Source organism: Vulpes vulpes, chromosome 4, assembly GCF_048418805.1.
Source record: "Vulpes vulpes isolate BD-2025 chromosome 4, VulVul3, whole genome shotgun sequence".
NCBI lineage: Eukaryota > Metazoa > Chordata > Mammalia > Carnivora > Canidae > Vulpes > Vulpes vulpes.
Window position 1 is genome coordinate 83,371,563 of NC_132783.1, and position 26,860 is coordinate 83,398,422.

The window sequence follows — 26,860 nt, forward strand, 5'->3', positions numbered from 1 at the left end:
AGGTAAATTACTTCATAAAAATCCCTTCTGGAAAATGGTACTGCAGGCAGATATTTCCAGAAAGTATACAGGTTGAGCTGAAAAATTTAGCTTTTTTTTTTTTTTTAAATTTTTAAAATTTATTTATGATAGTCACAGAGCGAGAGAGAGAGAGAGGCAGAGACATAGGCAGAGGGAGAAGCAGGCTCCATGCACCGGGAGCCCGATGTGGGTTTCGATCCCGGGTCTCCAGGATCGCGCCCTGGGCCAAAGGCAGGCGCCAAACCGCTGCGCCACCCAGGGATCCCGAATTTAGCTTTTTTTAAATTATGAATTTGGTTACAAAAATTTTTTACTTAAAAAACTTAAAAGCTACAAAATACATGAATTATTTTGATATAAATTTCAACCCATACAGAGTTATTACTATCTCACCTCTAATTCTCTTCCCAGAGTTAAGCATCCCTGGGTACCCAGGCCTTTATGCAGTTTTGTACATATGTATAAAAACATAATTTAAAAAAATAATTATTTTTTTTACATATTTATACATATTGAACAATGGTTTGCTTTTCTACTTATTTATGTCTTAGAAGTCCTTCTTTGTGAAAACATACAGATGGGCCTCATTTTTTCTTAAGATCGCACAATATTTAATAATATGGATGTACTATAAATTATTTAACCATTTCCTTTTCCATGGACATTTAGGATATTCCCATTTTTTGCTACTACAATGATGTAATCACCATCTTAGCACATATGTGTCTTTTTCATAGAGAAAATTCCTGGAAGTGAAATTTCTATGTCAAAGGTTATAAACTCTCTAGAGTACCAAAATGCCCTGTAAAAAAAAATCCTACACTTCCACACTCATGGTTTGACAGTGCTCATTTCTTCAACTCTTGAGAAAACTCAGTATTGTGAATATTTTAAACCTTTGCCAATATAATAGGCAAAAAAATAAGTTATTTTGCATTGTGTATTTACTTATTAGAAACAGTTAACTATTTTCCAATATTTATTTGTCTATATTTCTTCTTCAAGGCATTGCTTATTTATATTCTTTGTTTTTGTTTTAAATTGGGCTATTTAGGGATGCCTGGGTGGCTCAGTGGTTGAGCATTTGCCTTTGGCTCAGGGTGTAATCCCAGAGTCCTGGGATCGGGTCCCACATCGGGTTCCCCTTCGGGGGGGTCTTGCTTCTCCCTCTGTCTGCATCTCTGCCTCTCTCTGTGTCTCTCATGAAATAAATACATAAAATCTTAAAAAAAAAATTGGGCTATTTGTCTTTTTATTATTAGTGTTAAGTACAGTAAGTTTAAAAGAGAAAAAACAGTATAACATGGGACCCAAGGTAAAACCATATCTAGCCACAGCATTCACTCACTCAACAAATATTCAATGAGCAGCTAGTATGTTAGGCACTGAGCTAAGCATCCTCTGCAAAATCATTCAACTGGGCAGAAGTTTATGACTGAAAGCAATTCAAAATCATGAGGCAAAAGCAAATACTCTGACCTCAAGAGATCCAATGCTCCAGTTCTCTAGCAACAGCTTTGCTATTTACCATTTCAAAATGAAAATAAACATCACAATGTAACTTACCTAAAATTTTGTCAAAATAATTAAGAAAAGAATCTGCATCAAAAGTGATTGGAGCCTCAGAAGGTTCTCTGTAAGATTAAAGGAAAAAAATCATTTATCTTGAATACAACTCTCTGGCATTTTTTTTTTTTTAAAGGCAGTGCCATTCTTAGGAACACTACCATAGATATGATCTCAAAATAATTGGAGCAAGAAAAACTGTAGTTTAAATGGTCTTGCAAAGCAAAAGAAATGGGAAAGACTGATAAATAAAAGTAAAAATTTCACTTTGTTTATGCATATTTAACTTATGTTGATTCAGGGACCTACCCACCCTGTACTTCCCACAAGACACACACACACACACACACACACACACACACACACACACACACACCAGCAGGCGAAATCACATATCTGAGTTAATTTTAAGAAAGTCTATTTGTTTAAGAACCAAACTTTTAAAAGTAAGAACATACTTTCTCTTATCTCTGCTTTCTTTTTTCTTTTTTTAAAAGCTGGCTCCACACTGAGTGTGGAGGCTTGAACTCACAACCCTGAGATCAAGACCTGAGCTGAGATAGAGTTGGACACTTGGGCAGCCCGGGTGGCTCAGTGGTTTAGCGCTGCCTTTAGCCCAGGGCGTGATCCTGGAGACCTGGGATCAACTCCCACGTCGGGCTCCCTACATGGAGCCTGCTTCTCCCTCTGCCTGTGTCTCTGCCTCTCTCTCTCTCTGTGTCTCTCATGAATAAATAAATAAAATCTTTATTAAAAAAAAAAAAGAGTTGGACACTTAACTGATTGAGCCACCCAGGCGTCTCCCTACCCAATCTCTTTTCTTAAAGAGAGAATACAGAATATAAATTTTAATCTTCTCATGAGGCTCAAGAGCATCAACACGAATAAAGATATATTTGCTGTTTAAGTGACAATTCCATCTACCTTACTTTTCTATTACTTGCCAAATGTAACTTCCCATTTCTTCTGTTATTATCTCTTCTCTGATGAGCTCTTTAATCTCCCTCTTTTGAATATGAAGCTTCCAATCTGCTTGTGGGGTGGGAGATTGGAAGTGTTGATTTGCTGAGAGCTAGATGTTAAGAGTCCGTAAGATTCTGAGTAAAAGTGTAAAGAGTAAAATGTACGATTTCCTTGCACAGCTCTGGGATGGAAGCTTTTAGATCTGTTGAGTAGTCTGACTTACTTTAAGAATTGCAAAGAATCAGGCTATTAGAAATACAACTCCAGATAACTCATCATGGTATTAGGCACCAAAAGAAGAAACACAGCAGTACAAATCATTTACTGAAAAGAAAAATAAAAGGGTGGAAATGGCAATGACTAGATGACTTCAACACCTGCATTCTAGCTACTTAGATATTTATATTCTAACACAAATTACCGAGGCAGCTCTGCTCCTTTGTGGGTTGAGACTTTGGATATGAAAGCTTTCATACTTTCTGAGACTTGATTTAAGTCATAGTTCTGTTCTTCCTTCTTGGAAATAGGCTCTGCTTCTTTTTTGCCAGCAACTTCCTGCAGTAGTTGGTCCAGTTGATCTGGTGAGAGATCTAACCACTGGTCATCTGAAAAAGAAGAAAACATGATGCCGCCATACCAAACTCGCATATCAAGTATTCTCAGTGAAATGCCCTGTGAGACTTAGTGGAATATTTTCATTTTCCCTAATCCTAACTCTATCCTGGTCCATCACTTACCATCTTCTGGGGGAAGATTAGCTTCTTCCTTCTTAAGCTCTTCTATATCAAATGGCATGGTCTGTAATAAGGTTAAGATTTCTTCACCTGGGCTCATAGCAAGAGAGCTATAAAAAAAAAAAAAAAAGACATAGGGATTTTTTCATAAGACAGTGCTGAATAATAGTCACAAAAAATAGTATTTTAAGGCTGGGAGGAATTATCTAATTTGTTTTTAAACAATTGTTTTAGGTTACAGACCTCTTTTTCTCAAATAAAATTTTAACAGGAACTCTAAAATATAAAAAGAGCTCAAAGAAAACCGCTTTGTACAGCAAAGGAAATCATCAAACTGAAAAGGTAACCTACTGAATGGGAGAAAATGTTTGCAAAATCATACATCTGATGAAGGGTTAATATCCAAAATATATAAAGAACTCACACAACTCAATAGTAAAAAACAATCTGATTTAAAAATGGGCAGAGGACCTGAATAAATATTTTTCCAAAGATGTACAAATGGTCAACAGGTACATAAAAAGGCACTCACATCACTAATTATCAGGAAATACAGATCAAAATCACAATGAGATACGACCTCACTTCACACCAGTCAGAATGGCTATTACCAAAAAGATAAGCGAGTTGGTAAGGATGTGGAGAAAAGGGAATCCTCATGCACTGTTGGTGGGAATGTAAATTGGTGCAACCGCTATGAAAAACAGTATGAAGGTTTCTTAAAAAATTAAAAATAGAATTACCATACGATCCAGCAATTCTGCTTTTGGGTATATATTAAAGGAAATGAAAAAGGAATACTGAAGAGATACCTGCAATTCCCTTTACTGCAGCATTACTCACAACAGCTAAGATAATGGAAACCACCTAGTGAGTGTTTACCAATGGTTGACTGGATAAAGGAGATATCCTTTATCCAGTGCTATATTATCTAGAGAAATATATTATCTAGAGAAATATGTATGTGAAAGAAGGAAATACTGTTATTTGTGAAATGGATTGAACTTGAGGGCATTATGCTAATGGAATAAACCAAATAGAGAATGATAAATACTACATGGTATCACACATATGTGGAATCTCAAAAATAAAATAAAGCTCACAGAGACAGTAGAAAAGTAGTTGCCAGGGACTAAGGAGTGAGGAAAATAAGGAGAGGTTGGTAAAAAGGTACAAAGTTTCTAAATACCTCTAAGGATCTAATTTAAAGCATGGTGACTATAGTTGATAACACTGTATCATATAATTGAAATTTGCTCAGAGAGTAGAACTTAAATGTTCTCATTGCCCACCATAAAGATAAATATGAGAGGTGATGGAACTGCCAATTAACTAGATCCCTCCATGTGTACATATATCAAGTCACCATGATGTACACATTAAATATTTTATGATTTTGTTCCTCAATTATATCTCAATAAAGCTGAAAAAGAAAAACTGCTGAGACTGAAATGGAGTATGGAGGTTCAGAGATGTATCCACTGGTTACATGTATCCATGTAACCTTTGGTTCTGCAGCAGGCCATATGGAACACCAGTCATAGAGTTGGACCAAATGCTGTGAAGAGTCACAGGAGAAAGTAATTAATCATATTAACTACAGAAAAGTTTTAAAAAAATGATAAAGACCATGGAAGTAGTTGAGTTAGGCCTTAAAGAATGGGGTGGGGGCTGCCTGGGTGACTCTGTCAGTTAAGCAACCAACTCTTTTTTTTTTTTTTTTTAATGATTTTATTTATTTATTCACGAGAGACACACACAGAGAGGCAGAGTCACAGGCAGAGGGAGAAGCAGGCTCCATGCCGAGAGCCCGATGCGGAACTCGATCCCGGGACTCCAGGATCACACCCTCGGCCAAAGGCAGGTGCTAAACCGCTGAGCCACCTAGGCGTCCCAAGTGTCCATACTCTTGATTTCAGCTCAGGTTATGATCTGTGTCATGAGATTGAACCCTGCACTCAGCGGGGAGTCAGCTTGAGATTCTCTCTCCCTCTCCCTCTACCCCTCCCCCTGCTCACACACGCTCTCCCTTTCTCTTTAAGTAAATAAATCTTAAAAAAAAAAAAAAAAAAAGAACGGGGAAGATTTTGACAAATAAGACAGGGTAGAAGAACTTCAGGCAAAGGGGGAAATGAGCATCTGTATAAAAGCAAAGAAGTACAGAGTGTGTTCACAAAGCAAATGGTGTTCAGTTTGGCATAAGCATGGAGGATGAGCTGAACAGATGGACTGGGATGAGAGCACAGTGAGCCTGAAATGGCTAAGTTTGGACTCAATGAAATAAGCTGTGGGTGATCACTGATGGCTTCTTTTTTATTTTTAATTTTTGTTTTAAGAGATTTAAATAATATAGACAAGTCCAAAAGACACAGAAAAAAAAAGATTATATAACAAATGATCATATCCCTACTACCTAGAATTATATTGTTATACTTACTTCTAGTCTAAAGGTATGACTGATTACCCTTATATATTTAGCATAAAAAATTAAACAAATGATATATATGACTATAGTTACAGCTAATATTTTTCCTTTGATAACCAACACTATCAGTTCTAATCCATTTCATTACTGCCCAGAGGTGACTGCTCTTGCAAATATCCTTCTGGTCTGGTCCATTGAGTGCACACACATGTATTTATGTTGTGTTTGCTGTTTGTTTTCTTTCTCTGGAATTTTATTCCTTCAGATACCTGTATGCCTCATTCCCTCACTTCATTTATATCCCTTCTCAAACAGAATCTCAGACATCCTAGTGGCACCTGGGTGGCTCAGTTGGGTAAGGGACGGACTCTTGGTCTTAGCTCAGGTCATGATCTCAGCGTCGTGCAGCTGAGCCTCACATCAGGCTCCACACTCAGCACAGAGTCTGCTTATGGATTCTCTCTCTTCCTCTCCCCCTCTTTCCTTTTGTGCTCTCTAAATCAATCAATCAATCAATCAACCAATCAGTCTTTAGAATAGCAGCCTGTTCATCCCTCTCCTCATATACTGTTTTCACTTCAAAGCACTTATCACCATCTAACATCTATTGTCTTTCTCCTACACTAGCATATAAGCTTCATAAGGCAGGGAGACTCCCGGTTCACCTGTTATATCCCCAGTGCCTGGAATTGGGGAGATACATACATAAGAGATACTCCACAAATATTTGTTGAATGAATGGATATATACGTATCCATAAATAACATATGGCATTTTGTGTACTAAACATTTTTATATGTATAACATCCATACTCTACATATTTACAACTTGCTTTTTTCACTCAACATCATGTTTTCAAAATCTATTTATTTAGATCAGTGGTTTTCAACTGGGGATAATTTTGCTCCCAGAGGACATCTGGCAATGTCTGGTGATATTTTTGGTTGTCACAATTGGAGGTGGCGTGGAGTGCTACTGGCATTTACTGGGTAGAAGTGAGGGATGTTGCTAAATATCCTATAATGCACAGAACAGTTCTCCACAACAAAAAATTATCTGGTCCAAAATGTCAACAGTGCCAAGGTTGAGAAATCCTGGATTAGATTTATGTACATTTAGCTAATCTCTGGTTAACTAATGGATAGTAGTCCATCATACAAATACATTGCAATTCATTTATCTACTATTGATGGATACTTACATTATTCAATTTTTCATTGTCACAATCTAATAATTTTTAGGAAAGGGATTAAAGATGATTGAAGATATATTTCAGGCATATTCTCCTGGCTCTAATGGTTGCTTTGGAAGAGAAGAGTCATTAGAGGTTAGGAAACAAGTGTAGGTATTGCCATAATTCAAGAAGTAAGAAAAAAAAAAGAAAAAGAAGTAATTAGAGTAAGTGGGTGGTAAAAAAAGAAAAATTCAAGATATAACATGATAATAAAAAGGATCAAGGGACTGGATACAAGGAGAGCCAGGGAGTCTAGGTGACAAGAAGTGGGAAACAGTCTATGATATTAATCCAGGTACTTAAAAAACAACAACAACAACACTGGGAATAGGTTTTGGTGGGAGATGTGAGTTTGGTTTTAAACTGTTGAGAAGTTTTCCTTGTTTGAGGAATGGGAGTCTCTTTTGCAACACTATTTAAAATGCTGGCCGTGTAAGTTACTTATAATTCTTTCTCCAGTAGTAAAAATCTGGTAAGTTATGATACATCAATTTGTTGAAATGTTGTGGAGCTCTTTAAAATTATGCTTATAAAGACCTTTTAATGTCATGGGGAAAAGTAAGATTATAATGAGTAAAAATTAGGGACAGGACACAAATTTTTATATAGTATAAAAATGTTTTAAAAATAACTAGATGGATATGGGGGGGGGGGGGAATCCTGGAAGGCAGTAGATAAAAATGGTAATAGTGGTTGACTCTCTGGTATAAATTTTTTCCTTATTACATCTTTCTGTATTTGCTATAATGAATGAATGTGCTACTTTTATAACAACAAACGTCATTATTTTAAAAAAGCTACCCAGCCACCAATCTATCTTGTTTTGTGCAAGGAGCCCTAACTAATATATGAGTCTGTCTAATTTCTTAACATTTCTTTAACCCAGTTCTGTAAGGTAACTTCTCCATAGGCAGAGTGGCCCTTTCAGGCAGATGGGAATCATCTGGGGGAGATTCTTCTAACCATGAGGCGCCACCGATTTTACTCCCCTCTCTTTCCCATGTTTTCTGAAATGATAACCTAAGAATGAATTCTCTTTTTATCACCAATTACTGCCATAAAACTGATGGGAATGGGACAAAGGCATACACAGACACTCCTGAAAGAAAGGACTGCTGTAAAGTCATTATTATCTCATAGACAACTGAGGCTAGAGTTCTCTCAGCATCAACTTTGCTTCATCAGTCCTCAAAGAACATAAATAAGTGACGTCTGAGACATAAGCAAAATGACTGGAGGTCAAGACCAGTAAGTTTCACTTGGAAAAAAAAAAAGCCCAATAACAAAATGATAAACACACACAACTTGGGACCTTTTAAATGTAATATATACAAAACTATTCTTTCATGTTATTCAATAGCTTTGAGTATCTCATTCAATTTTGCTAACATCAATTGCATTTTTTTCAATATTCAAAATGTGACCTTTGATTCCTGAGCTTAGTAGGACTGAAACTTTCTACTAGAGCTCTATTTTTTTAAAGATTTTATTTATTATTTATTTATTTATTTATTTATGATTTATTTATTTATTCATGAGAGACACACACAGAGAGAGAGAGAGAGAGAGAGAGAGGCAGAGACACAGGCAGAGGGAGAAACAGGCTCCACGCAGGGAGCACAACGTGGGACTCGATCCCGGGTCTCCAGGATCAGGCCCTGGGCTGAATACAGTGCTAAACTGCTGAGCCACCTGGGCTGCCCTAGAGCTCTATTTTTCCCTTGGTGCTGCACTGTCAGGGGGAATAATGTGGACCTTATCCATTGTGATCTTCTTCTTTTAGGGTCCTATTTCCTTCAATTTTTGCCTTATTTTGTTGTTTTATTATCTTCAAATAATTGTTCCTTATATTCTGTCCAGAGTTTATAATTACAATTAGCAAGGGGGTTAGTCAGATATGTGACTCCATCATTATAAGAATTCCACTTTGGGACACCTGGGTGGCTCATCAGTTGAACATCTACTTTCTGCCCAGAGTCCAGAGAACAAGGCCCACATCAGGCTCCCCGCAGGCAGCCTGCTTCTCCCTCTGCCTATGTCTCTGCCTCTCTCTCTCTCTGTGTGCCTCTCATGAATAAATAAATAAAAATCTTAAAAAAAAAAAAAAAAGAATTCCACTTAATTAAATTTTAAAGGGGTGGCATTTCCTCCCAACCTTATACTCATTTCTTTCTTTTCCCAGAAAATGTATGGCAGGTCAGAATGAAATGTGATTTGAAAGCTGAATGTCTGCTTTATCCTATATTTCAGACCTACCTAAAAGTAGCTAGACACAGCCAAGGACTCCTATAGGAAATTATACATATGTTCAATATCAGACAGCCTAAGTTCAAATCCTGTATCTGTCACGTATTAGCTGTTTGACCTTTGGCAAACTACTTAATCTCTCTTGGCTTAGTTTCTCTAGCGTAAATAGAGAACGATAATAATTATACTTACTTTATAGGATTGTAAGAGTTAACAGATTAAAGTAGCCTACATAAAAATAAATAAATAAATAAATAAATAAATAAATAAATAAATAAATAAATAAAGTAGCCTGCACTTTGTAAGTACCAGTAAATGTTAGCCATTAGATGATGATGATGACAGTAATAACAGGTGCCAAATCCAGTGATTTTTTTTTTTTTTTAGATTTTATTTATTCATGAGACACAGAGAAAGAGGCAATGACACAGGCAAAGAGAGAGTAGCAGGCTTACAGGGAGCCCAATATGGGATGTGATCCCAGGACCCCAGGATCATGCCCTGAGCCAAAGGCAGACATTCAACTGCTGAGCCACCCAGGCATCCCTCCAGTGATCCTCTGTAGCAACACCTCCTCTCCCCCACTTCAGCCCTGATCCTTATCATTAACTCTTTAAATATGGCAACCGCAACTTCTGCAACTATCTTAAGGGTGAGGAACACCTTAACTTCTGGCAGGTTACCACTCTGCTGTCATAGTTAGGTAGTGATAAACTCACCTTTCTGGCCGATTTACTGAGAGTTGGAAGTAGTTCTTTGCCATTTCTAGCCTTGCCTGGTACTGAGCAGAACCTTCTATCAGTCCCTTAAAAAAAGATAAAAAGAAAAAAGGCCTTTCAGAACATTATTTACATGGTATCATTAAAATATTCTGCTCACCAGCAATTTTCAGGGAGGCAAGTGTGATATGGTTCAAGAATCATGAGGCTTGAGTCCAATCCCTGTTTTGTTATTAATGTACTTTTTTTGGGCAGTTTCTCCAAATAAGGGGACTAGGTTATATGCAGTAGTTCCTAATCCTTTCATATTAAGGACCTCTTTCCAATTTGGAAGATTTGCTATCATTTTCTAATATTTAATTAGTTATTAAGAAATAATTGATTAGTAATTAATTTATAAAACATAGTACAATTAGAACCAAAAAATAGCATAATCCTACTTTATTTTTTTTAAGATTTATTTATTTATTCATGAGAGACACAGACTGAGAGAGAGAGGCAGAGACATAGGCAGAGGGAGAAGCAGGCTCCCCGCAGGAGTCTGATGTGGGACTCGATCCCAGGATCACGACCTGAGCCGAAGGCAGGCGCCCAACCACCGAGTCACCCAGGCATCCCAAAAGAATCCTACTTTACCATTTCTGCTTTTCACATGTATGTTTCTTTTGGCATTCACACTTAAGATTTTCTATTCTTTCATAAATAAACTATAATATCATAAGCACTTTTCCATATTGCTAGTCTTTTATCTTCAAATTTTAAAAAAATTTAATTCCAGCATAGTTAACAGTGTTGTATTAGTTTCAGGCGTACAATACAGTGATTCAACAATTCTATACATTACTCTGTGCTCATCACCAGAAGTGTATTCTTAATCCCCTTCATCTATTTCCTCATCCCCCTACCTTCCCTCTGGTAATTATCAGTTTATTCTCTGTAGCTAAGAGTCCATCTTTTGTCTCTTTTTGCTTTTGTTCATTTGGTTAGTTTGTTGAATTCCATGAGTAAAATCATATGGTATTTGACTTTCTCTTACTTATTTCACTTAGCATTATACCCTCTAGATCCATCCATGTTGTTGTAAATGGCAAGATTTCATTACTTTTTATGGCTGAGTAATGCTTATATATATATATATATATATATATCACATCTTCCATTTATTGATAGGACACTGGGTTGCTCCCCTTGGCTATAAATCATCTTGGTTATAAATAATGCTGCAATAAACACACTGCATGTATCCCTTTGAATTACTATTTTCATTTTCTTTGGGTAAATACCTAGTAGAATTATTGGATCATATAATAATTCTATTTTTAATTCTTTGAGAAACCTCCATATTGTTTTCCACAGTGGCTGTACCAGTTTGCATTCCCACCAATAGTGCACGAGGGTTCCTTTCTCTCCACAAACTCATCGACACTTGTTTCTTGTGTTTGGATTTAAGCCATTCTGACAGATGTGAGGTGGTATCTCATTGTGACCTTTGATTTGCATTTCTCTGAAGATAAGTAATGTTGAGCATCTTTTCATGTAGCTTTTGGCCTTCTGTATGTCTTCTTTGGAGAAATGCCTGTTCTTATATCACCATATTCTTTTTTTTAAAAAAAGATTTTATATGTTTACTTGAGAGAATATGAGAGAGAGAGAGTGCAAGAGCATGAGCAGGGGGAGGGGCAGAGGGAGAAGCAAACTCTCTCCTGAGTAGGGAGCCTGATGCAGGGCTCAATCCCAGGACCCTGGGATCATGACCTGAGCCAAAGGCAAATGCTTAACTGACTGAGCCATCCAGGTGTCCCTTCACTACACTTTCAATAGCACTAAATATCATACAAATTCTTTTTCACATATGTGAAAAAGTCTTTATTATTGTGTTCATATGTATATCTTTACTACTTAAGAGGGAAAATTTTTTATTTTTTTATAGATTTATTTATTTATGATAGACATAGAGAGAGAGAGAGAGAGGCAGAGACACAGGAGGAGGGAGAAGCAGGCTCCATGCTAGGAGCCCGACACGGGACTCAATCCCAGGACTCCAGGATCCCGCCCTGGGCCAAAGGCAGGCGCTAAACCACTGAGCCACCCAGGGATCCCCAATTTTTTATTTAAAAAAATTTTTTTTAAAGATTTTATTTATTTGAGACAGAAGGGAAGCGTTTGAGCAGGGGGGCAGGGGCAGAAGAAGAAGCAGACTCCCTGCTGAGCAGGACCCTGGGATCATGACCTGAGCCAAAGATATATGCCTATTTGAATGAGCCACCCAAGTGCCCATGAATTATTATTATTTTTTGAATTATTATTTTTTAAAAGATTTTGTTTATTTATTTGAGAGAGAGCATGGATGGGCAGAGATGCAGAGTAGCAGAGATAAGCAGATGCTCTACTGGGCAGGGAACCTGATGCGGGGCTTGATCCTAAGACCATAGGATCATGACCTGAGCCGAAGGCACTTAACCAACTGAGCCACCCAGGCACCTAGAGAGTGAATATTTTAAGAGAAATTTATTAGTTGTCTTTTTGAATTTTTTTAAGCCATGTCTTTGTTCATTTTTCTGTTTGGTATCTTCATGTTTGCCTATGATTTGCATAAGTTGTTCTTCTGATACAAATAATAACTTTCATCATTTGCATAAATGTTAATAACTTTTCTAAAATACTGGAAACAGTTCATGGTCACCCTGTCATTAACACCGAACTATAATAGTCCCTTTTAACTCAAGCCTTTATAACAATATTACACAGTAAATTTGAACCTTAGGACTCTAATTTACAGGCTTGATTTTCCCTGGATTGTACAATTTTATAAATGCATTGCAAGTCCTACCTTAAAGTAATCGTTCTTTTTCAGACTTTCAAGGAAGCCAGCCCAGAGTGGTGAGGTAGTCATGAAGGATTTCTTGGATTCAGAAAAATGTGGGCTACATTTGGAGCATAAGATCTCAAATCCGTGAGCCTAGATGGAATAGACAGAATTTTCATTATTAAGTTATTTTCTTTTCATTTAGCCACACTCAAGAACTGGTGACTGGATATATGGGCATACGGACATCTATAACACTTGGAATTTTATGAAAAAGTCAGGTGACTTTCAAGTTTTTGAATTTCTATAGATTACTAAAAATTATAAAGGGAAAGCAAATAATACAAAACAAAGATTCTTGTTCTCTTTAAAGAGATTTCTTTTTTTGCTGATTATAAAACCAGAAATTTAAACTTATTTCTTACTTGCTTAAAAAAAAAAAGACTTATAAAAGCTTTCTGTCTAACAGAAATGATAAATGATTTCAGCATGGTCTCAGACAAAGGGAGGTTCGAATCTCTTCATTTTAAGAGTCCTTTGATTAAAAAATATAATGAATGCACATGTCAAAATAAGTCAGACAGGGAGCTTTCCTGATCACTCTAGAGAAAATTATTGTTACCAATTTTTTGTATATCCTTTCAGAACTAATATATGCACATAACCAGATGTGTGTGTATCTGTATCAGTATATCCTACTCCATCACTGTGGTCATTTAGTGGCAACATACACACTGTTCCAAACCTTGCTCTTTCAGATATGATCATACAAATTTATCCATTTCACTGCAGAGGTAGACTAATTTACCTAACTATTCCCCTCCTAATATGCATTTAGGTAGTTTCCAATCTTTTGCTACTATAAATAATTCCATAAGTATCCTCATACATCTTTGTACACATGTAAAATATCTATGGAGGATAAATATCTAGAAGTGAAAATGCTGACCAGAAGGGTGTGTGCATTTTATATATTGATGGATATTGACAAATTGTTATGAGATCAAAACAACTTATAGTCTCATCAATGATGTTTTAGTATCTCTATGTATTTTTTCACCAATCCAATATATATTATCAAACATTTTGTTATTTGCTAGATGGTAGAAAATACTATTTTGTAGCTTTAAGTTGCATTACTTTTGTTATGAGCAAGGGCCAGCATTTTTCTTATGTTTAGATTAAAAATCACTTGTGTTTCCTTTTCTGTGGATTGTCTGTTCCTGATTTCTGAACACTTGTTATTAATTAGTATTTTTTTCACGTTGACTTGTAGGAGCTCTCTCTCTATATATATATATTAGAGAAATTAGCTCTTGCTATCTTTTGACTTACTTATGGGGTTTTTCTTTTCCACATAGAAATGCTTAATTTTTTTTCTTGGTGGGGGGGGAGGAGCAGAGGGAGAGGGTGAAGGAAAGTGAGAATCTTTTTTAAAAATTTATTTATTTTAAAGATTTTATTTATTCATTCATGAGAGACAGAGAGAGAGAGAGGGAGGCAGAGACACAGGGAGAGGGAGAAGCAGGCTCCATGGAGGGAGCCCAGTGAAGGACTTGATCCCGTGATGCCTAGATCCCGGGACTCCAGGATCAGGCCCCAGGCCAAAGGCAGGTGCTAAACCGCTGAGCCACCCAGGGATCCCCCCCCTTTTTTTTTTTAATTTAAATTCAATTTGCCAGCATATAGTATAACACCCAGTGTTCATCTCATCATGTGCCTTCCTTAATGCCCATCACCTAGTTACCCCATCCCCCTACCCACCTCCCCTTCTACAACCCTTTCTTTGTTTCCCAGAGTTAGGAATCTCTCATGGTTTATCTTCCTCTCTAATTTTTCGCTACTCAGTTTCCCCTCTTCCCTTATGTTCCCTTTCACTATTTCTTATATTCCATACATGAGTGAAACTATATGAAAATTGTCTTTCTCCGATTGACTTATTTCACTCAGCATAACACCTTCCAGTTCCATCCACATCAATATAAATAGTAGGTATTCATTTGGAAAGAGAATCTTAAGCAGGTTACATGCCTAGCATGGAGCCAGACACAGGGTGTGATCTCAGAACCCTGAGATCATGACCTAAGCTGAAATTGAGTCAGATGCTTAACCGATTGAGCCACCCAAGTTGCCTCAGAAATGTTTAATTTTTAATAATCAAATTTATCAGTCTTTTTTTAACAGCTTCTGGTTTCAAGTCCTGTTTAGAAAGGACTTTCCTATTCAAATTATCAAAAATTCTCCTGTGTTTTCTTTCAGATTTTATGGTTTCAATGTTCTCTTTTAAATATCTGGTCTACCTGGAATTTATTTTGGTATAGATGTGAGAGAATCAACTTTAATTTTTTAGACGGCTTCACAGTTGTTCTATTATCATTTACTGAACCCATTTTTTCTTTTTGTTTGAGATGCCACAGTTTACTATATTCTCACGCAAGTTAGGTATATTTCTAGACTTGTTATGCTGTATCATTATTCTATTAAGAGCCCTTTTACCGAAAGGAAGAATATAAAATTTTATGGTACATTACCAACTTCATGCCCAATTCATGGGCTCGATAATGAGGATGAGATGGAGGAGGCATCTTGTATCCACTCCGCCGGTCTGGCACAAACCTTTGTTGTACCAACTGTGCATACAGACATTTAGTGAAAGTGACCTAGACATTGGGACACAAAATATATGAGTCTTCCTGAAAGTAAAAATTTGAGTATCATTTTACAGTTAATAATTTCATTTATGAGCTTTGTATTCATATGAAATGCAAAGAAGATCCAACCTATTCACCTGCCAACATATTTTTAGTAACAGCTTTATTGTGATATAATTCACATGCCATAAAATTGACCTCACTGTCAACTTTTTAGTTATCACTAATGAAATTCCTCTCATTAATTACATTATGTGGCAATTTGGGTAGGTAGAAGATAAAGGATATTTCTTAAGTCTCTGGAAGAAATGAAATGTTTTACTTTTTTTTTTTTTAAAGATCTTATTTATTTACTCATGAGAGACAGAGAGAGAGGCAGAGAGAGGCAGAGACACAGGCAGAGGGAGAAGCAGGCTCCATGCAGGGAGCCCGACGTGGGACTTGATCCCGGGACTCCAGGATCACACCCTGGGTTGAAGGCAGGCGCTACACCACTGAGCCACCCAGGGATCCCCAAAATGTTTTTCTATCTATCTATCTATCTATCTATCTATCTATCTATCTATCTATTTATTTATGATAGTCACACAGAGAGAGAGAGAGAGACAGAGACACAGGCAGAGGGAGAAGCAGGCTCCATGCACCGGGAGCCCGATGTGGGATTCGATCCCGGGTCTCCAGGATCGCGCCCTGGGCCAAAGGCAGGCGCCAAACCGCTGCGCCACCCAGGGATCTCTGTTTTACTCTTAAGAAGAAAATAAAATAGGAAAAATATGGTCAGAAAGTATCTAGGAAACATTTAGATATAAAATAGGAAATGAAGTCTCTTGAAATCTTCCTCCATGGATGGGAAAAAAGAAAAAAGAAAAATAAAAGTATATTAACCTGCCCTGAGGAAACAAAATATTTCCAGTTTTCTCTAGTGTACAATTACAATCATGTTCAACTCTCTTTCCAGTGACACAACCTAAGTGATCAAGAAAGCTATCTTACCGATGTCATTATTCGTGTTTCAGGCAAGAAAGTCTTGAAAACACGGCAGGCTCGCAGGTCAATGGGGTCCCGTAGGTAAAACGCCTGGACTCCCGCAGCCACCAATCGGGGGTGCTGCTTTAACAACGCTACAATGCTGGCTGGAAGGAAGCAGTGTGCACGGTGAAGGGAGGCTTGAATTTTTTCTGGGTATCTGTATCAGATAAAATAATTATTTAATGATATGTATCTAGAATTCTTCTCCCATTTACTTCTCCTTATATCATCTTGGTTCATTAGAGTAAAATGTAGAATGACAAGGAAGGTGAAGATAAAGCTACCATATACACTAAAAACTGCACAAAAGAAAGGGAATGAGCAAAAGTAGGAAGAAATGGAAACTAAAGAAAAGGAATTAAAGTAGTTCAGCAGGGGCACTAGGGTGGCTCAGTCAGTTAAGTGTCTGCTTTCAGCTCAGGTCATGATCCCAGGATCCCATCCCACGATGGGCTCCCTGTCAGTAGGAGTCTCCTTCTCCCTCTGCGCCTTCTTCCCCCACAACTCTCTGGCTCATGCTCTGTCTGAAATAAACAAAATCCTTAAAGAAAAACAAAGTAGTTCAATAAAGACAAAACAAAAATTCTACTATTCTTTGAAATAAGGATAAAATCAGAGTTTTTTTCTTCTAAAACAATGTTACAAAGTATATTGAAAAAGTTAAAAGAGATTTTATATTGTTAAAACTTGATTAGTGCTAAACTTTAAATAGGTACTTAAATCTAAAAGGCTGAACTAATGTTATTAGGTGAAGACTATCTCCTTTGAATAGAGCCTAAAGTGTTCCACATAGGTAAAAGAATCCCACACAGAGCCTCAGAACCACAGAGTACATTGCACTCCCTTATGTTTTCAGTCCTGTATGTCTTAAAATTTTTACCTATGGATATAGTACATAAGTAAAGCAGTACAAAAATATTGGGAGTGGAATATTAACACCCATGAACGGGAATTAAAAGATGTATCTATTTCTTAATTTTAGAACATGTAAGTTTAATTTGTTAGTCACTTTCATGAAGGAAGAAGACAGAATGAAAATGAGCATTAAAGGTGAAAGAAATTCTACATGCAACCAAAGACTTGAGCTGCATTAAAGCAAAAGGCAAAAATAAATAAATAAATAAATAAATAAATAAATAAATAAATAAATAAATAAATAAAAAATAAAAAAAAGAAAAGAAAGCAAAAGGCTCCTTGACTAGCAATGAAAATATTTTACTTACCCTCTGATGCGTCTATTCACTGCAGCTCGTATAGATTCTGAAGCCAAAATTTCTTCTGGGTGTGTTGAGATTATATTCAATGCTTGTGGGACCGTTGGGGGTGTGGTGGGTAGCCAGGACATTGTGCCAGGTTTCCTTGGTGCAGGAATAAGGCACAATTCTCCATGCTGGAAAAACACCTGCAAAATGCACATTTTAATTTTCATTCTGGGCACTGACAAAATCTAGGTATGTGTGAAAAATGTTACAACATGATACTTACCCTATTGGCACTATTATCAGGATCCAACCATTTAGGGAGAAAGTCAGCAGCTTCTATTAACAAGAATTCACCATCATTGTCTTCAATCCTAATGCAAAAGAAATTCCAATTATGCGTTCAAAAAAGCACATATATGCTACTAATCAAGATACATTTATTCTAATATTTTTTTCTTTCATTTTAGTAAACATCTGAGTATATGCTATGTGTAGATTATTATAACAAAGCAAAATACTTAAGACTGAAATACTGAAATACTGAAATATGAAATACTGAAAGAGATTCTAAAATAAAGGGAGTTTGAGAGAGATGATAAGGAGAAAAAATAAGTACATAAATAAGTAACACCAGACAAAATATGGAACTATATAATAGGGTGTCAAAGGAAGAAAAAAATCACATAGAGGGATCCCTGGGTGGCGTAGCAGTTTAGCGCCTGCCTTTGGCCCAGGGCACGATCCTGGAGACCCGGGATCGAATCCCACGTCGGGCTCCCAGTGCATGGAGCCTGCTTCTCCCTCTGCCTATGTCTCTGCCTCTCTCTCTCTGTGTGACTATCATAAATAAATAAAAATTTTAAAAAAAATCACATAGAGCCAAGATTAGGAAAGCATTTATAGAAAAGTTACTTGGACCTTGAGAGATAATTTTGTTTTGCCTCATTTGTATCACTTTTTTAAAATTAAAAAATGTTTAAAGATTTTTTTTAAGATATATTTATTTATTTGAGAGAGATGGAAAGAGAGAAAGCACATGAGCAGGGGGAGGGGCAGAGAGATCATGACTTGAGCTGAAATCAAGACCTGGATGCTTAACCAGTTGAGTGACCCAGGCACCCCTAAATTTAAGTTTTTGAATAGGTAAGATAGTCACATTGCCAAACTTTTAAAAAATACATAAAGTTACACACTGAAAAAGTTTCCTTCCTCCTTTTGTCCCTATATGCCCCATTCCTATCCTCAAACCATTGTTATTTCTTACTTATCCTTCTAGAGGTTGCTTATGCATAATCTAGCAAATAGGAATATAAATTCTTATTTTCTTCTCTTGTCACACAAAAGGTAGTGTATTTTATATACTGTTCTAGATCTTTTCAATTTTAATGGTGGAGACATAAGGAGAAAAGGAGAGATGTTCTTAGAAGAGGGATTAGCATAAGCATAATCACAGAAATAGCTATTTGAGGTGGATATTTGGAGAATGACAATTAGTAAAGACTAAGACTAGAACAGAACAGTTATGGGGTGCCTGGGCTGAGCACCTGACTCTTGGTTTTGGCTCAGGTCATGATCTGAGGGTCGGGAGATTGAGCCCTGCGTCAGACTCCAGGCTCAGCATGGAGTCTACTTGAGATTCTCAATATCTCTCCCTCTGCCCCTCCTGCTTGTGTGTGCTCTCGCTCTCTCTCTCTCCCTTTCAAATAAATAGATCTTAAAAAAAAAGGCAGTTATATCATTTTCTGAAGAGTTTTAAATGTTAACAGAGTCATTGAGAATGAGCTTAGTTTTATATAGAAAAGGAATGAAAGATTTCAAGGCAGTGTAGAAAAGGGTTAGAGCACTACCTTAGGAAGATTAATCTGGCAAAGATAGAAGTTCTTTCTTTTTCTCATTAAAAAAAGAAACTGACAAGACAGTAGATGCCTATTATTTAAAAAGCTGTAGAGGCCTGGTTTGTAGGTATAGGTCATGATTATATAAAGATCAGAATCCATACACATAAGGCATTGCCCTCGCCCTATTATCCTTGTAAAAAGAAGGAATGACTATCTTTGTGTTTGTGTACTTAAAATTTTATCATTAAGAAATTATTGCTAATTATTTTGAGATGTAGTAATAGTAATGTTTAAAACAAGAGTTATCTTTTATATTTACATCTTAAAGTATTTAAAGATCAAATGGCATACTATTGGTGATTTGCTTTAAAATAATCTTGCTATGTAATGGAGTAGGGGAAAGGTATAGATAAAGTAGGAATGTTCATGAGTTGATAATTGTTAAAGCTAGGTGATGAGTACATGTGGGTTCATTCTTTTTATTTTAATGTTTGAAATTTTGATAGAAGTTTTCAAAGTTGTTTTTCTTTTTGTTCTGCTGGGGAAGAGGTTGGGTGTACAGATCAGAATTTGGAGGCTGACAGAAAAACTAGGATAACGTGGCAAATGGGTGAACTGCCCTCTGCTGACACAACTTGGTAATTATAGAGAACTATCAGTTCCCATTTTGAATAGATTTAGAATGCAGTTTTACCTACTTTGCTTTTAATATAACTGTTCTGATTTTTCTTTAAAATTCTCCATATGTGATTTCTCAAAAAAAAAAATATACAGCTAAGGTATAATAGAGGAAGATAGAGTAATCTGTCAAATGTATACATGTACCTGCAAATGGAATTTTTTTCTAAGATTTTTTTTTTTAAATTCTTATTTATTTATTCATGAGAGACACACAGAGAGAGAGAGAGGCAGAGACATAGGCAGAGACAGAAGCAGGATCCATGCAGGGAGCCCGATGTGGGATTTGATCCCAGGACTCCAGGATCATGCCCTGGGCCGAAGGCAGGGGCTTACCCATTGAGCCACCCAGATGTCCCCTAAGATTTTTTTTAAACACCCTTTGGTATTGTTTGGATTTTATTTACTATCTGTATTTGATCTTCCATAATGAGTATTTTTTTTTCCATAATGAGTATTAAAAAAAAAACTAAAATAGGCAGCTTTTGTTTAAAAATTGAGGATATTAAACTCGCCAATGTACTTATATTTTTCCTCAAGAAAAGGAAGTGACAAGAGAAAAGAAAACATAAAGTCGCTTTCAAAATCTAAGTCTCAAATTTGTACAGTCTCTACCAGACTACTGAAAAAAATTTGCTAAATGGATAAAAATATAGTCAGTCTCAAAAGAGAATTCCTTTAGATAATTAAAATAACTAATACCTTGCTACTAACTCTGGAAATTCCTTTGTAATTTGCTTTACTATATAAACAATAAACCATTCATCCTCAATGTTATCCCCAAACTTTGTCACACCAAACATATGAGCAGGAACATTTCCTAAAAACAAGAGAAAAGCAATCATATAATCAAATCAATTTGTTAGTGCACATAAAAATACATGTAATCATTCAAATAAACATTCATTGACTGACCATGCTGTAGGTACTATATGGGGAGTTGGGGTTACAAAGCTGAACAGGACATAAGAAGCCTACTTATGAGGACCCAAGGATCTAGACAATAGGAGACGGACCACCACACCATCTCAAAATAAGACAACAGATGTATGCACTGAGGGGATTGTGAGCATATAGAATGTGATATCTGAACTATGTTCATTTGGACGAATGACTAGAAGTAGGCTTTCCAGAAAGAGAGAATAGTATGTGCAAAGGCATATAAGCATGATAGACAATACAGTGTTCTGGGAATATCAGGAAGCTAGAGTTAGATGGAGCAGAAATCTTTTAAAGAAGTGCATTATTCAAAATCTGTAGAACTTTATACACTCTTAAACAACCCTATGGGTCAATGAAGAAATCATAAGGGAAATTAGAAAATACCTGGAGAAAATGAAAACAAACATGAGACATACTAAAAGCAGTGCTAAGAGGAAGTTTATAGTTATAAAGATCTCAGATCAACAACCTAACTTTACACCATAAGGAACTAGAACAAGAAAAAGCTAACCCAAAGCTAGCAGAAGGAGGGAAATAATGAAGATTAGAACAGAAATTAATGAAACAGGGAATAGAAAAACAACAGAAAAAAATAAAGTGATTTGGTTTGTTGAAAGATCACAAAATTGACAAAATCTCCTTTAGTAAGAAAAAAAAAAGATGGAAGTAACTAAAATCAGAAATGAAAATCAGATATTGCAATCTATACTACAGAAATAAGAAGGACTATAAGAGAACACTATCAACAATTGTGTACCAAACAACTGGATAACTTAGAAGAAATAAGTACATTCTTAGAAACACTAAACCTATTAAGACTGGAACATGAAGAAATAGAGAATCTGAATAGACTGGTTACTAGTAAGGACATTGAATCAGTAACCAAAAACTTCCCAACAAAGAAAAAGTCACTAGAAAATTTTGCCAACGTTTAAAGAAGAATTAACATCAATCCTCCTAAAACTTTTATAAACAACTGAAGAGGAGGGAACAGTCCCAAGTCCATTTTGTGAGGCCAGTATTATCCTCATCCTAAGGCCAAAGACAATACATGAACACTATGACCAATATCCCTGGAATACCGATGCAGAAATCCTCAACAAAATACTAGCAAACTGAATTCAACACATTAAAAGATTGTACACCACGACTAAGTTGAGTTTATTCCTGGAATGCAATGTGATGTATATGAAAATCAATCAATATAACCTACCACATTAACAGACTAAAGATCAAACAAGCACACTGGGGAGTGTCTCTAGAACTGCTATGGAAAAAAAAAAAAAGTAGGAAGAATAGCCTAGCTAACTCTTCTCCCCAACTCACATCTCTCAAATTTCTTTACTTAGAGAAGCACCAATTAGAGTGTCTATTTTCATCTACGTTATATATTAAACTTCAATTTATCCAGAAGCAATGGGTATCTGGTGAAGGATGTTAGGCAGAAGAGTGACATGATCAAATTTGTGTTTTTACAAAGGTAACTGGCAACAGTGTGAAGAATTGAGACACTGGAACCAGAGAGGTTAGTTGGGTTACTATAGTCTTCCAGATGAAGAGATAAAGGGGGTCTAGATTGTAGCTAAACAAATGTAGAGAAGCGGTCACATTTAAGGAGTAACCACATTAGGATTCAGCGCCTGACTGAACATGGTCAAGTGAGGAGCTGAGTATAATTCTGAATTATTAACAAACTTGAATAACTAGGTGGATAGCAGTGCCATTAAGCAAGACAAGAAAACATTGGGTAAAAAAGATTTTCTAGGAAAAAGATAAGGAGTTGGTTTTGGATGTGCTGTGCTAATGTGCCAGTGTTCTTGCCAATAAATATCACATGTGTTTCAGTGAACAGGAGTTCAATAAAATTAACACCAGGGAACACATCTGGCAACTGCTAGCCAAAGGAGAACAGATAAACACTAAATCTAAACCTAAACTGACAGTATCAAAAGATGCCAGACTCCTGATCTGAAATAAGACCCTGCATAAAATAAGAGCCATGGTCACCTCTTCATGCCTCATTTTACTAAAGCTATATGAAATGATAAGAAAAAGTGCCATATTTGGCCAGAGGTCAGATGTCAAGCACCAACAATACAGGGAAGCAGTGAAGCAATCTCAAAATGCTTCTGAGTAGCAAATAATGGCGCTAAGCCCAATTATTTCTCTTTATAAGCCAGGTAGAGCCACATAGTTTCACAACTATGTGAAATAATAGGCAGCCTACTAAACACATGATTAAGACTGAGGAATACAGAGTAACCACTAAAGCAAACTATGGTTAAGGAAGCCAGATGCCTGAACCTGTTGAGTATAGGTTCCTAGATACATTACAGCACAGAAGAGTAAAGTTGCAAAGAATAGCCATGGTTTAATAATGTTGAGTATACATTAGTTCCTAAGGTAATTACTATTAGAAAGCTTTCATCAAGATAATTTTTAAAAAATGTTTGGTTAAGTTTAAGGATTTAACCAAATGTAGGCAAGCATCACTAATCAAAAAAGTTCAGGTTATAAATCTCCTGACAAGACTGAATGAACTATGGACTATTATACATCATTGTCAGAATTAGATGTCACACAAAATAAGGAAAATCAAAATAAGGAAAAGAGCCTTACCTTTCCCTGGTTTATATCTGAGATTGAAAGGCTGATTTTGCCAGATATAGGGGGCCAGCATAGGTGCAAACTGAGTCATTATCCTCTCAATATACTTTTGAAGAATCTCTTTGTGCTTTTCTGGGTCCCTTGGTTCATCTGGTATCAGGAACAGGTGATACTCCACAGTGTCTTCCACTGTGGCCAGCTTCGTATTTTCCTCCATTCTTCTTTGAAAACTACATTTAAAGTTTCAACAATGTAAAACCACACAGAGTAATGTAGAAGTAAAATCCAATTCTCTGAACTATCCTACATGATTCCATTGTCTTCCAAAATTCAGTTACCCACATACTCTCATTTTAATTTTTTGCCTTGATCAAGTATGAGTGGTAACACCCATTTAATATTCTTATAATGATTTTTAAACTTAAAATTATGTTCTTCATCCTTAAAACTATATTAGAACTTTTCATACAGTACAGTAAATAGATGTTGAGTATCACATTCCCAAATTAACTAATAGGTATGCAAGAATAAAATAAAAGGTCTGCCCCTGTACTAGCGCTAGTGTGCATGCATAACACACTTTGAGAAGCACTGCAATAACAGCTTATGTGAAATACTATCAGAAGCCCCAGCTCTGCCACGAAATTAGTTGTGTCACTTTGAGCACCTCAATTTCTTTCTGGGGCTTTTTCCTTAACTGTAGAATGAGAATGTTACTCTTTTACTTCCGAATTCCTCTCCTAGTTTAAATTGTTTTTTAAAAGCTCTGGGGCAGCCCCGGTGGCTCAGCGGTTTAGCGCCTGCCTTCAGCCCAGGACCTGATCCTGGAGACTCAGGATCGAGTCTCACGTCGGGCTCCCTGCGTGGGGCCTGCTTCTCCCTCTGCCTCTCTCTGTGTCTCTCATGAATAAATAAATAAAATCTTCAAAAAAAAATAAATAAAAATTTATAAACAGAGAAAGGAATATAAAATTTATCCAAAGTAAGAAAAGAGGGCAGCCCCAAAGAGGGCAGCCCCGGTGGCCCAGCGGTTTAGTGCCACCTTCTGCCCAGGGCGTGATCCTGGTGACCCAGGACCAAGTCCCACGTCGGGCTCTCTGCGTGGATTCTGCTTCTCCCTCTGCCTGTGTCTCTGCCTCTGTGTGTGTGTGTCTCATGAATAAACAAATAAATAAATCTTTTAAAAAAACAACACGTACACTGTTAAAAAAAAAAAAAAAAGCAGCTCTGAACCTTCACTCCGCAGAATTTAAATTTCGTTTTATGAATATTGTCCAGCACAGGGGAGTTCAAAACCACAAAAACATTCATGTCCCATCATCTTCCACCAAAATAATTTGCCCATGGTTCTTGATCCTACAGCTGTCCTGAAACTAACCCCGTTTTCAAGTCTCAAGAGGAGGGAAATAGCTCTATTTTCTAAGGGTCTCCCTTACAAACACAAGTACCAGCTAACTGCTGCTGCCAGATGAGCCTTGCTAGAGGACGCACCGCGCTGGATGTGCCCACTGCAAGGCACAATTCGATTTTTATTCTTATTCGGTTTCCTAACGGGCTGATAAGACGAGGTCGAGGGGAACCTGCATCTTCTCTCCAGTCTGTCCAAATCATCATCTGGCTTCCCAACCCCGAGGGGCGGATACTCCCATCCACCCAACCCCATAATGTAAGGCACACATTTTTATATAGAACTTAGTGTCCAGGGATCCCTGGGTGGCGCAGCGGTTTGGCGCCTGCCTTTGGCCCAGGGCGCGATCCTGGAGACCCGGGATCGAATCCCACGTCGGGCTCCCGGTGCATGGAGCCTGCTTCTCCCTCTGCCTGTGTCTCTGCCTCTCTCTCTCTCTGTGACTATCATAAATTAAAAAAAAAAAAAAAAAAAAGAACTTAGTGTCCGAACAGGAAGGGATTTTGAGATCACTCGGGCTAACTCCTTGCTGTACAAGTGAGAAAACCGACACGCAGAGAAAGAGGAGCGACGGCGCAGCAGAGGGCTGGGCCGGAGTCTAGTGCTCCTCACTAGACGGAAGGAAGCCAATTCCGCTTACGATTCCCGGGCCTCCCCCACGCGTCTCCGCCGCGGCACCTCTCCTCGGCCGCCCCTCCCACCGCGGGAGCGGGTCCGGAGCGGCCAGTGGCAGCCAAAGCCCGGCCCAAGGTCAGTCCCGACGTCTCCCGGGCACCTGAGGCCAGCGGAAGCTCGCAAAGAACCCCCGGTGGCGTCACTGCTGCGCGTCCACCGGAGCATTAGGCGGGTGCCCCGGTGCTTTCGTCACTTCCGCCCCCGCGGGGAAGCAGGGAGGGCGGAGGGCCGGAGGGGTGGGGACTCTAGGAGTGGCGGCGGTCCGGAGTCTAGGCGACGGGGCGTGACGGGGCCGGGAGGTGGCCGGAGGGGGCCGGGCCGCAGCCGGCGGGAGGGCCAGGCCCGGAGGCCCCCACCCTGGCGTGCCCGCCCCCTTCGCGGCAGAGGAGGAAGAGGAGGATGATCTCCAGATATACTCGGAAGGCGGTGCCACAGAGCTTGGAGCTGTGAGTGGACTGCTCAGCCCTCCCAGCGCGGGCCGGGGGAGGCTGAGGCGGGGCCCCGGGCGCTCCGGTCGGGATCCTTCCCAACCGGTGCTTCTCACCTTCCCGTTCCCAGGGTGGGGAAAGGAACGTTTTCTTTGGAATTCTCTCCTCCCAGAGTTGTCAGACGCTGCCCGGTCTGTCTCCCTTGTCCAGCTAAGGGCGTGTCACTTGTGCTGTCCTAGGACTTGGCCCTCCCGGGCTGCACTTACTGAATTCAGGGACTGGGTCTCCTGTGGCATTTGTAGTTTTCTCAGTGCTTCATGCCTCACTGTCAAAGGCCATTGACGACTGGAGAAGGTACTAATAGGTGACTGAGTGCTACAACAAAGTTAAGTATATCTAGTGCCACTTGGCGGGATGAGCACTGGGTGTTATGCTATATGTTGGCAAATTAAAATCTAATAAAAAAAAATCCATATATCTATCTAGTGCCAGGCACCATGCAAAGCTGATTACATGCATTGACTCACTTAATCCTATCAGCAGGGATACAGAATAGGGAATATTATTTTTTACATTCTGCAAATGTCCCAGATTTAAGATTGAAGCAGGTCAAAGATTAAACAGGCAGAAGGCAGTGGAGCACACAAACCGGGTGTCAGTCTGACCCTGAAGCGTTGGCCATAATC

General features: G+C 38.0%; 2 protein-coding genes across 7 annotated transcripts in view; one reads left to right on the forward strand and one right to left on the reverse strand.

The window, feature by feature from the left end:
* ECD (ecdysoneless cell cycle regulator) overlaps positions 1-25,993 on the reverse strand; it is a 28,099-nt gene extending 2,106 nt beyond the window's left edge. The window contains exons 1-12 of one of the 2 annotated variants that reach the window (XM_026004393.2): positions 25,712-25,993; positions 23,676-23,893; positions 20,817-20,934; positions 17,882-17,969; positions 17,620-17,798; positions 16,361-16,553; positions 15,248-15,376; positions 12,741-12,869; positions 9,911-9,996; positions 3,288-3,394; positions 2,972-3,155; positions 1,588-1,655 (exon numbers count right to left, since the gene is read on the reverse strand). In XM_026004393.2, the coding sequence (XP_025860178.2) occupies positions 1,588-1,655; positions 2,972-3,155; positions 3,288-3,394; positions 9,911-9,996; positions 12,741-12,869; positions 15,248-15,376; positions 16,361-16,553; positions 17,620-17,798; positions 17,882-17,969; positions 20,817-20,934; positions 23,676-23,893; positions 25,712-25,911 (1,699 nt within the window). In that variant the 5' untranslated portion in view covers positions 25,912-25,993. Of the gene's footprint in view, positions 1-1,587; positions 1,656-2,971; positions 3,156-3,287; positions 3,395-9,910; positions 9,997-12,740; positions 12,870-15,247; positions 15,377-16,360; positions 16,554-17,619; positions 17,799-17,881; positions 17,970-20,816; positions 20,935-23,675; positions 23,894-25,340 lie in introns of both variants that reach the window. The other variant, XM_072755051.1, reaches the window with a different exon arrangement.
* Positions 25,994-26,060: 67 nt separating this feature from the next.
* Positions 26,061-26,860, forward strand: part of FAM149B1 (family with sequence similarity 149 member B1) — a 71,830-nt gene continuing 71,030 nt past the window's right edge. For 3 of the 5 annotated variants that reach the window (XM_026004412.2, XM_026004420.2, XM_072755054.1), the window contains exon 1: positions 26,061-26,192. In XM_026004412.2, the coding sequence (XP_025860197.1) occupies positions 26,146-26,192 (47 nt within the window). In that variant the 5' untranslated portion in view covers positions 26,061-26,145. The remainder of the gene's footprint in view (positions 26,193-26,860) is intronic. The other 2 variants (XM_072755052.1, XM_072755053.1) reach the window with 2 other exon arrangements.